Here is a 12,144-nt window from a genome sequence, read left to right on the forward strand (position 1 = left end):
TTTTTTTATAAACGATAACATTAGTAAGTTAAATTGTTAGTTGTTAGAGGAGAGGAGGAGATGGAGATGAAGATGAAGATCGGACTGAGCACTAAGATGCATAAATATATTGCTTTCCATCATTACGGTAAAGCGCTCGTTGCGATTCTCTTTTTTTTCTTTCTAATACAATAATATATGTATACCAAGAAAATATGGTTTAAGGGTCTACCATAGTTTTAAGTGGCAAGTCGACGACAAACCTATTTTAAGTAACGATTTTTTTGTCCGAAACCGAAGCTCTACCATTTTATCTAGCAAATTCAAGAAAAATAATTCTCTGTATAAAATATGTATTTTAAAAACTTGAACTTTTGGATATGAAATATTGATAAAGAAAAAAAAACTGATCAAATATATTGCACGTTCCTTTTGCCCAGAAAAATGAATTTTCTGATTCGGAACCATTTACAATGTACAGGGGAACTTGAATTTAAAGCAAGAACATGATAAAACTGTGTCTGGATACTCAAAACATTAATTGTAAAGGAACATGAATTAAAAGAAGAGAACTTTAACGAAAAGCATCCGGTATTGTTCACTTTAACGAAAAACCATATTTTTACACTAAAAAGTCAATCCTGGTACTATTCATTTTACCCTTTATTTTGTCCTTATCATTAAAACTTAAAGTTTTCAAACATTTTTCATTAGTTTTCCTTTAAAAGAAATGGTAGATCAAAGATGTTGACTACTGCTGAATTGGTCCATACTCCACACTCTTCACACACTTGAAGAACAATACGAGTACATACGAGATAAAAAATATGTATTTATTTATTGAAATCTTATATATAAAATAATTATATATGTGACATGTGACAGCCATAATTTGTTTATAAAATAAGCAGAAAAATTATACCACATTATCTATTCGGCAACAATCATCCATAATAATTTTTTCGTGCCAACGCCACATGACGTTTGCATTAGCTCAAGAGGACGTTGTGGTGTCAATGAGAGAATCATGCATCTATAAAGCAACACACACCATCATCCACTTTCCCAACACCACACCAAGCGAATACCTTAAACGAGGCAATTAGGCATGAATCATCCAATTCCAAACGCTTCAATTTTCTCACTGTTTCTTCTCCTGATTTCAACTCCATGGGCACATCCTCTAGCTTCATTACAAGAAGATTTCAGCCAATGCCTCTCGGAAAATTCTGAGATTTCAATCCCATTCTCCACGGCCTTGATCACCCCCAACAATTCTACATTCCTCCCATTCCTACAATCTTCAGCACAAAATCTTAGGTACTTGGTCCCTACAGCGCCAAAGCCTGAGTTTATCTTCACACCATTGCATGATTCCCACGTCCAAGCTGCTGTCATTTGCTCAAAGCAGCTTGGAGTCCACCTCAGAGTCAGAAGTGGAGGCCATGATTATGAGGCCGCCTCTTATGTCTCCCAAATCGAAACGCCTTTCGTCGTTGTGGACCTGGCCAAGCTTCGATCGGTCATCGTTGATATCCAAGATAACAGTACATGGGCTCAAGCTGGTGCCTCCATTGGTGAAGTTTACTACAGAATTGCAGAGAAGAGCAAAACACATGGCTTCCCTGCCGGGCTTTGCACGAGTCTAGGCGTTGGTGGGCACATAACCGGAGGTGCATATGGCACCATGATGAGAAAATATGGCCTTGGAGCCGACAATGTCATCGATGCAAAAATCGTTGACGTGAGTGGGAGAGTTCTCGATAGAGCAGCAATGGGAGAAGACCTTTTTTGGGCAATCAGAGGAGGAGGAGGAGGAAGCTTTGGAATCATTCTCTGGTGGAAGATAAAGCTGGTTCCCGTTCCGGAAACCGTCACAGTTTTTACTGTTCCTAAAACCTTGGAAACAGGCGCTACAAAAGTCCTACATAAATGGCAACAAGTAGCTGCCACTGAGCTCGATGAAGATCTCTTCATGAGAGTCGTCATACAAGTGTCAAAAGATAGCATAACTGGCAATAAAACTGTCACAACTCTTTACCAAGCCCAATTCCTTGGAGGTGCTGATAGATTGCTTGATGTTGTTCAAACCAGCTTCCCTGAGTTGGGATTGACCAAAAAAGATTGCACAGAAACAAGCTGGCTCAAAGCTGTGATGTACATAGCAGGGTACCCAAGTTCGACCCCACCTGAGGTAATAATCATCTTATGTATTTGTTCAGGCTCATATAGGACTACTTAGGTTAGAAATACTTCTACTCATAAGTGCTTTTGTTAAAAGTGTTTTTACTATAAACATGTCAAAGTTTTTATTTAAAACCCAAGTAATACTTAGAAAACCACTTGAAAGTGCTTCATGACGCGCCTAGCTAGCAAGTGCTAATGAACAACATCAAAAATACTTTTCTCAAGTGTTTCTGCCAATTATTTATTTAGAAATACTGTTGTTATTATAGAATGGATTACATAATACTCTTAGCAGTCCCAAATAGGCCTTTGGTGGAAACAATTTAATGCATGAGGACGTAGCACAATTATTTGTGTGAATCGTATATATCGTGTGTTCTTTGCGTTTGCTTGTTTCTAAATGAAGTTTGGACATTCATCGTGTTCGTTTTACTCTTTTGGTGGATCTGCGGACTAAAGTTTTATTTGTTGTTGCCTTTAAATTCCTAACAGGTTTTGCTTGAAGGAAAATCTACGTTCAAGAACTACTTCAAAGCCAAATCAGATTTTGTAAAAGACCCAATTCCTGAAAGTGGGCTTGAAGGGTTTTGGAAGAGGCTGATGGAGGAAGAGTCTCCTCTAGTAATTTTAAACCCATATGGTGGAATGATGGGTAGGATTTCAGAGAGTGCAATCCCTTTCCCCCATAGAAAAGTTCTCTTCAAAATCCAGTACCTGACCACATGGCAGGATGAGAAAGAAGATGAAGGAAAGCACATGGACTGGATCAGAAAGCTTTACAACTACATGGCCCCATATGTCACAATGTTTCCAAGGCAGGCGTATGTGAATTATAGGGATCTTGATTTGGGGGTTAACAAGAAGAGTAACATAAGCTTCATTGAGGCAAGTGCTTGGGGGAAGAGGTATTTCAAGGACAACTTCAAAAGGTTGATTAAGATTAAGACCAAAGTGGATCCTGATAATTTCTTCAGGCATGAACAAAGCATCCCTCCTCTTCCACTCCCTGCAAGATCTAGAACTCGAGGCCATCACCATACAAAACAGAACAGCTAGATTATGGTGTTTGCAGCATGGTAAGTAAGGATTTGTTTGGTTTGATAAGTGTGCTTTGTTGAAGGGACTACTTAGCCAATTATACTTGGTATAGTGATTTTCACATCCCCGGTTTCTCTATTTGCACTCATCTCTTTGCTTCCGCCTCTAGTTATTTTTTAATTTATTCGATCTAAAAACAAAGAGAGAAATGCATAGGAGAAAAAGAAAGTGCGAAAATCATCTACCATTTTATATAGACTAGAATAAAGTCATCAAAGAAGTATCTTGGTCTCGTCATCCAACTGTTGTAGAAAAGTGATGTTAATGTAACTGATATGAGGGTTGCAATAATGTGTTTGTAGAAGATAATTAAAATAAAAGTTTCTTTTTATTTCATTATTTAATTTATAAAATAAGGTTAACATACTACCACCTAATCTTTCAGAAACTACCAAAATTCGAAATCATATAACTGTTTAAATAAAATAGAAGCTTGAAATTCAAAATTTCAAAGTAATCCGAGTTATTATAGCCGAACAGCCCACTTCATGGGTTATATTTCAACAACCCAACTGATTTTTAGTCTCACTTTACATCTTAAATTGAATCTATCTTATTTTGTCTCTTGAAAGTGTAAAAATTGAGCAATTTCACTTCACTTCTATAAATTCTGACTCATGACTTTTAAATGAAAGGGCAGTATGGATATTTCAGACCATGCTAGTTGAGATGAGCCATTATGGTTGGCTATGCATGAAATTTTCAGACTGCCCTAAACCTCTAAAACTACCAAATCTTTGCCGCTGCATACATAAATAGAGTGACTTAACTCGATTTTGGAGTTTTAAGAGGTAAATGAGGTAAATCCAATTTCAAAAATAAAGTATAATTAAAAAACAGTTTCAGACCGGGAATCAATACAAGCCTAAGAAAAACTACAAAGAAGTTTCCTCGGTTGGAAGTCTAGAGCTTGAGAACTGCAACAACAACAACAAAACCTTTTCTCATTAAGTGGGGGTCGGCTATATGAATCTTAGAACGTCATTGCTCTCGGTTCTGTGTCATGTCCTCCGTTTGATCCAAGTACTCTAAGTCTTTTCTTAGGGTCTCTTCCAAAGTTTTCCTAGGTTTTCCTTTACCCCTTCGGCCCTGAACTTCTGTCCCGTAGTCATATTTTCGAACCGGAGCGTCAGTAAATAAAATAATTAAGCTGGAATTAGCCTAATTTGATTGCCCAAGATTTATCTTTTGACTAAACCCATAAGGCTGGAAAACGAGGCAGGCCTAATCATGCATATATTGGGATATTTTGTGGTGGAAAATGGAAAAGGATCCTCGCTTGATTCTTTTCCTGGGAATTCGGGGGATATTGTAATCATGTCCGTTCATTATACATCGTGTGGTTAGAAATCATTTAAAATTTAAATTTAAAATTAAATATAAATAGTACCTAACGAAAACTGACCGCACAATATACGATGAACGGACACAATTACAAGATCCTCGGGATCCTCAAGAAAAGGATCCAGCGAGGATCCTTTTCTGTGGAAAATGAGTGTCAGATATATTAAAGTATATGATTCCGAAAAGGATCAAGCGATCTGGGCCTTTGAAATTTGATTCAACGACTAAAAACATGAGCCCTCTTTAAAAGTTATAATAACTTTAACCGTTAGATCAAATTTCAAGGGTCTGGATCACTTGATTCGGTGGCCTTGATGGAAGAGATTCGGAGAGGATCTATTTCCTGTCATTCCATATTAGTGTTGAGTCATCGAGTCATTGACCAAGATGACCTATAATTTTTTTTATAGTGATTCGAATTAAATACTAAATTGTCATTAGATAAATGGATTCTCGAAATCATAATTTGTTAGAAAACGGGCTAAACAAACATGCATGTGGGAAAGTATACAATAATTGAACCCCAAAACTATGAGTTATTAGACCATCTCCAAAGAAGTTGTCAAATTTTAAATATAAAATTTAAACTTTGACAATTTATGTGGCATTTTGACATCTTTTAAAGTTTTATTCTCCAACCAATATGTCAAATTAAATTATTATTTTATAAAATAAATTATTAAATTAATTAAAATTTAATAAAGGACATTTAAAGTTTAATCAGTAATCTGTTCACTTTCCTTGATTGAAAAGAAGAAGAAAAATAGGATAATTGTATCAGTCAACTCAACATTAATTATAATAAATGATTAACCTAATTAAAAATTAATAAAATTCATTTAATAATTAATAAAAAAACATTTGAAGCTGTTGTCAAATTTGACAGCAACCTTTTTACCTTTTTGCTGCCAATTCATGTCATCGCCACATAGGATTTGGCACTTTGGTTGGAAAATATTAGTGTGGTTTTTTTTACTGTTATAGTTGATGTGTACGTTTTGACATCTCTTTTGGAGATGCTCTTAGGAGAGGGATCAACTTCTTGTCTTGAACAAATTTTTTATATCATATCAATAAAGTGTTGAATGCTGTCAATTATGAATAAAATATTTAAACGAGTTTTTATTTTCACTTAATATTACAGTCTAGATGAGAAGTCTTATATTTAATTCTAGTCAAAAGCGAATTTTAACCCAAAATGATTTGATATCACTAAAATGATTCGATATCAACTAAAAAATGATCCACTAAGAGCACCTCCAGTGGGGGAGGTTGCTCGGGGGCTGTGGATCAAACAGTAGCAAATGATCCACGTGTCATGCCGTCATTCGTTAAAAATCTGGTGGAAATCTATCCTCAAAGATTGTAATCGGATTGTGACACGTGGCACGACGTGATTGGTTAAATTTTTTATCAGAAATCCATCACCAATAATTGTCTTTTCAGATAATGACACGTGCCTTGACACAACGATTAAAAATCTTATCGAAAATCCATCACCAATAATTTTCTTTGCGGATAATGACACGTGGCGCAACGAGAACGATTAAAAATCTTATCCGAAATAACAAATATAATTATTTTGAATTATTTTATAAATACAAAAATTTAATTGCTATTGGCTTTTCGGATAATGACACGTGGCGCAACAAGAACGATTAAAAATCTTATCCGAAATTACAAATGAAATTATTATGTATTATTTTATAAATAAAAAAATACTAATATTTTATTGCTAATTGCCAAGGTTATTCAGTGCAGGGGTGAAGATGCAAAAGACAATTGCCAGAGAAATGCACTATTTATTAAAGGCAGTTACTGTTCACTAGGTGGATTAAATAGTGAATTGCCTGGGAGGCTCCTCCACTGAAGTTGCTCTAAGGTGAATTTTAACCCAAAATGATTTGATATCACTAAAATGATTCGATATCCACTAAAAAATGATCCACTAAGAGACCTTCAAACTTCTATAAAGCTGCACAAGACACTTAATTTCCTCAGCACCATCGAACTCCAAACAAGCAAAACAAAATGCTTCCAATCTTTTCAATTTCTTCTCTTTATCTTTTCCTTGTGCTATCAACGTCATGGGCACATCCTCCACCTTCAACACAAGAAAATTTCATCCAGTGCCTCTCACATTATTCTAACACTTCCATTCCATTCTCTTCAGACTTTCTCACTCCAAAAAATTCTAGCTTCACTGCTGTCCTTGAATCATCTGCACAAAACCTCCGGTACTTGGTCTCTTCAGTGCCAAAGCCGGATTTTATTTTCACACCGGTGCATGATTCTCATGTGCAAGCCGCTGTTATTTGCGCGAAAAAGCTTCGAATCCATCTCAGGTTCCGAAGTGGAGGCCATGATTATGAAGGCCTCTCCTATGTCTCCCAAATCGAAACACCTTTCGCTGTTGTTGACCTTGCCAACCTTCGATCCGTCAGTGTTGATATTAAATCCAACACTGCATGGGTTCAAGCTGGTGCCACCATTGGTGAACTCTACTACCGAATTGCAGAGAAAAGCCAAACTCATGGTTATCCTGCCGGGGTCTGCACGAGTCTAGGCGTTGGTGGGCACATAACTGGAGGTGCCTATGGTTCCATGATGAGAAAATATGGCCTTGGTGCTGATAACGTCGTTGATGCACGAATCATAGACTCTAATGGGAAAATTCTTGATCGGAAAACAATGGGGGAGGACTTGTTTTGGGCAATAAGAGGAGGTGGAGGAGCAAGCTTTGGAATCATCCTTTGGTGGAAGATAAAGTTAGTTCCAGTTCCACAAAATGTGACAGTTTTTTCAGTTGCGAAGACCTTGGAACAAGGTGCCACAAAGTTCCTCCATAGATGGCAACAAGTAGCTCCATTTGTTGATGAAGATCTCTTTATCAGAGTTTTCATACAAGTATCAAATGATAGCAAAACGGGCAACAAAACTATCACAACTGTTTACCAAGCTCAATTTCTTGGAGATTCTAAAATATTACTTAATGTTATGCAAAAAAGCTTCCCTGAATTGGGTTTGACAAGAAATGATTGTACTGAAACAAGTTGGATCAAATCGGTGCTATATATAGCAGGGTACCCAAGTGGAACTCCTACTGAGATTTTGCTACAAGGAAAAGCTACCCTACCCAAGATCTACTTCAAAGCCAAGTCAGACTTCGTCAAGGACCCGATTCCAGAAATTACGCTCGAGGGGCTATGGAAGAGGCTGCTGCAAGAAACCTCTCCAGTGATGATTTTGAATCCGTATGGCGGAATGATGAGCAGGATTTCTGAAAGCGCAATACCTTTTCCCCATAGAAATGTTCTCTTCAAAATTCAGTACTTGACTGTATGGCAGGCTGGAGATGAGGCAGAGCACATGGAATGGATTAGGAAGCTTTACAGTTACATGGCTCCTTATGTCACAATGTTTCCAAGGCAGGCATATGTGAATTATAGGGATCTTGATTTGGGGACTAATAAAAAGAGCAGTACAAACTTTATTGAAGCAAATTCTTGGGGTTACAGGTACTTCAAGGACAATTTTAATAGATTGGTGAAAGTTAAGACCAAAATTGATCCTGATAACTTCTTCAGGCATGAACAAAGCATCCCACCTCTTCCACAAACTCAAGGCCATATATAGATGGCTAGGAACCTCGATATGGTGTTTGCAGAAGCTTAAGGGTTTCGTTGCTATGATCTGTGTGCTCTGTATATGCTTCTGTTTAGCCAATTATATACATTGGAATAAAATTTCAGAGAAGTCTATTTGCCCTCTATTCTCTAGTCCGTGTTTTGTAAAGTAGTGTAATGTAGCTAATTTGCACTCTGCAACAATGAGTTTATTGTGGTAGATAATTTAAATACAATATTTCTCATCATAGATGAGATTAGACTAGTTGGCCAGGATAGTATGCCGGCCCTTTTACACCCAAGTTCGAAACCCCTTCCTTGTTAATTAGAGTAGTTTAGAATATAATATGCCTTATAAAAAATATGGCTTAGCCCAACTTTTCTCTAATTTTTAGGCATTAGTCATTCAGTTAAGTTATATAAAAGAAGAATTTACAGTTAATTATACTCATCAACTAATTTGTAAATAATTCTCAACAAAATGTAGGTATCCATAAGCTCAAAAAGGGGGGAAACAGTAAGAAAATGGGGAGAGGGTCTCCAAGGCAACTAGGGGACAAAGTGGTGGTCTTTTTTTGTTATGGAAAAATCAAATTCTATTTCTATTACTGTTCTCCATTCACATGCTCGGTACATCCATTCTGTAGCCACTGATTCGAGAGCTGGTGCTCCTTGGTTTCTTTTTTGTGTATGCTTATACCCAAAAAGAAAACCAACCTCAACTTTGGAATTAGCTACTTCATCTTCAGCCTGCTAATGCTCCTTGGATCCTTCTTGGAGATTTTAATAATATTCTTTATCTAGACGAAAAGGTGGGTGGCTTAGAGTGCTGCTAAATATTAGAGTGTTGATAAGTCAAGCCGAGCCTCTAGACCTAGTTTGAGAGTGAGGTGCTTAAAAAAAAACACCTATGAAAAAAAGCTGTGAGGGTTTTAGGTGTTTGGTAAACTGAAAAAAAAGGGCTTATTTTGGAAGCTGCTGTGAGAATAAGCTGAAATCAAAGGAAAAAGCTGAAGCTGCTATTTGCAGCTTTGAAAAACTGGCTTTTTTTCAAAGCACACAGAGCTACAGTGCTCCTTTAATGAAAAGACCCACTATCAGACTGTTTTTTTTTCCAAAAGCACTTTTACAAAAAAGTTTACCAAACGTTCTACTGATTTATTTCACAACCGCTTATTCTCACAGCACAGCCGCTTATTCTCACAGCAGTTTTTTTTCAAAGCACAGCAATACCAAACCAGCCCTTATTCACCTCTAAGGCCTCACTTCTCAATTTTTATCCCAGTTAGAATTTTAGTTCAGTCACTTCTCAGATCTTCTGCAGAACTGTCCGTCCTTCCCTCTCTTCAGACCCCCAACGCAACCACCTTCCCTCTACCTCCCAAATCTCACGACCAAGCCTCATGCCTCATTCCCAAAATTTCATTTGTATTCCCAATTTCCAAATTCTCGACAATCCAATCTCATCCCTTCAAGCCCAATTCCTTTTTTGGGTATTCCATTTTATTTGAAAGAATTGAGATAGTTGCGGAGAGATTGTGAACAAAGAAGAAAATCTTTTTTTTTCTTTGATCTTAGATGTCATTTTACAAGAAGGTAAAATTGGTGTCAAATTAAAAAAAAAAAAAAAAAGAAGAAGTGGGTGGAGAGATAAATCAATAGGTTGGGTTTATCAGCACTATGTTTTGCCTCATGAAGCTTTGTATGCCTGGCAGTTTGACTGCTTTAGTGGAGTTGCTGCTGAGACTTTTATTTGCAATTTTATTATCTTATCGGAAAAAAATTTTTACACTCAAAAGAGTTTTACTTATTAATTCAAAGGCTTGCAAACAAAAGTTAATACGTCGTTTTAATTTTTCTTTGCAAAACTTGCTCACCGACCATTGATTGTATTTCAAGAAAATGTTCAAACGTTCTATACACACACAAGCATATACGTTCTATACAGACACAAGCATAATTCTTTATAACTGATATCATTAATAAGGAAAAATTTTATTTCTGTTTTAATGTTCTTTAATTTTCTTCCCGTTAATTTTTTTTTACATATTTTAGGACAAAAAATTAAAGTATAAATGAAGCAGCTAACAGAAGTAAAAATATTGGAGGGGAAGCAAATCATGGCTCACCTTCTAACATTTGCAATAGTTTCTCTCTTCTCAGTTTCTTCTGCAACATATGACCTCACCCCGGAATTGAATTTTTATAGTTGCGTTGGCTTCCATTCGACAGGATCCTTAACCAACGTAAGCACATTTTTGTTCGATCCTCATTCCCCTTCATTTTCGTCTGTCTTTGAGTCCTCCATCCAAAACCTCAGATTCAACAGCACGAATCAGAAGCTTCAATACATCATCACACCCTATCTATACGAACACGTGCAAGCTGCCATCATTTGTAGCAAAATACATCGCTTGCAGGTCAGGATTCGAAGCGGGGGTCACGACTATGAGGCCCTCTCTTACAAAGCTGATGTACCCTTCATCATCATCGATCTCGTCAAGCTTAATAAGGTTAAAGTCAACAGCAAAGAACGCACTGCATGGGTTCAATCCGGTGCAACACTTGGTGAGCTTTACTACCATGTTGCCAATAAGAGCAGAGGAAAACTTGGTTTCACAGCCGGTGTTTGCCCTACTATTGGTGTTGGTGGACATATCAGCGGCGGAGGTCAGGGCGTGTTGATGAGGAAATTTGGGCTTTCAAGTGATAATGTTGTGGATGCAATCGTGGTCACCGCAAATGGAGGTATTGTTGACAGACAATCGATGGGGGAGGACTTGTTTTGGGCCATTAGAGGAGGTGGAGCTGCAAGCTTTGGAGTTGTACTTGAATGGAAGATCAAGTTGGCTCCGGTTCCTCCGAAGGTCACGGTTTTCACAATCCCCAGAACCCTAGAACAAAACGCAACCAAATTGGTTCACAGGTGGCAAGCCATTGCATCCAAGTTTCAAAAAGATCTGTTCATAAGAGTCATTCTTTTTGTGGGAAAAGGTTTCAATGGTGGCAAAACAATCCAGGCCAACTTCAATGCCTTGTTTCTTGGCACCATTGATCAACTAGTCCCATTGATGAAAAAGAGCTTTCCCGAATTGGGTTTGAAGCCTGAGGACTGCAAGGAGATAAACTGGATTCAATCTATTTTCTACATTAATGGTGAGAACCCAGGGCAGCCATTAGAGCTTTTGTTGGACAGAAACCATGTGCAAAAGGGCTTTTTCAAAGCCAAAAGTGATTTTGTGACAAAACCCATCTCAGAAAAGCACTTAGAAGCCATATGGAAGGTGATGCAAGACGGTGAGGCTCCTGGTATAATGATTTGGGATCCTTATGGTGGAAAAATGGCTGAGATTTCAGAAGATTTTACTCCATTTCCACATAGAGCTGGAGTCTTGTACAACATTCAGTACTTCACGAAGTGGTTTGAGGGGGGAGCTTTGGCTGAGAAGAAGCATTTGGAAGGGATCAATAGGGTTTACAACTTCATGGCTCCATTTGTGACCAAAAACCCTAGGACTGCATATATTAACTACAGGGACTTGGACATTGGAAGAAATATCAAAGGAACTTTGGAGGAAGCAAAGGTTTGGGGTGAAAAGTATTTCAAAGGAAATTTTGAGCGATTAGCCAAGATAAAAGGTAAGGTTGATTATGAAAACTTCTTCACGAGTGAGCAAAATTTTGTGCCAACTTAAGAGTTGTTTGATGTTAGAATCAAATTGACAAATTTTAATAAGACCCTCCCTCCATCCTTTTTGCTGTAATTTTTTTTACTGGGATAGGGGGTGAGTTTGATTGGCATGCATGATATGGCTCTCAAGTCACTTAACTCAGCATTGGGCAGAGAGGGCTTAGCAAAGCCCAATCCAGTTGTCAGATCTAGCAAGGCCTATGAGAAGATTAGACCAAC

General features: G+C 37.5%; 3 protein-coding genes across 3 annotated transcripts; all 3 read left to right on the forward strand.

Annotated features, from left to right (window-relative positions):
* The first annotated feature begins 1,025 nt into the window (after positions 1 to 1,025).
* On the forward strand, positions 1,026 to 3,600 carry LOC126587640 (berberine bridge enzyme-like 15). Its single transcript, XM_050252730.1, has 2 exons — positions 1,026 to 2,173; positions 2,659 to 3,600. The coding sequence occupies exons 1-2, from the start codon at positions 1,088 to 1,090 to the stop codon at positions 3,220 to 3,222; spliced, it is 1,650 nt and encodes a 549-aa protein (XP_050108687.1). The 5' UTR covers positions 1,026 to 1,087; the 3' UTR covers positions 3,223 to 3,600.
* A 2,983-nt stretch (positions 3,601 to 6,583) lies between these two features.
* Positions 6,584 to 8,380, forward strand: LOC126585155 (berberine bridge enzyme-like 15). The gene has a single exon (XM_050249550.1). It carries the CDS (start codon positions 6,640 to 6,642, stop codon positions 8,242 to 8,244), a length of 1,605 nt encoding a protein of 534 aa, XP_050105507.1. The 5' UTR covers positions 6,584 to 6,639; the 3' UTR covers positions 8,245 to 8,380.
* A 1,840-nt stretch (positions 8,381 to 10,220) lies between these two features.
* On the forward strand, positions 10,221 to 11,929 carry LOC126584517 (tetrahydroberberine oxidase-like). The gene has a single exon (XM_050248876.1). It carries the CDS (start codon positions 10,310 to 10,312, stop codon positions 11,927 to 11,929), a length of 1,620 nt encoding a protein of 539 aa, XP_050104833.1. The 5' UTR covers positions 10,221 to 10,309.
* The last annotated feature ends 215 nt before the right edge of the window (positions 11,930 to 12,144 follow it).

The sequence above is a fragment of the Malus sylvestris genome, chromosome 10 (assembly GCF_916048215.2).
Source record: "Malus sylvestris chromosome 10, drMalSylv7.2, whole genome shotgun sequence".
Classification (NCBI taxonomy): Eukaryota; Viridiplantae; Streptophyta; class Magnoliopsida; order Rosales; family Rosaceae; genus Malus; species Malus sylvestris.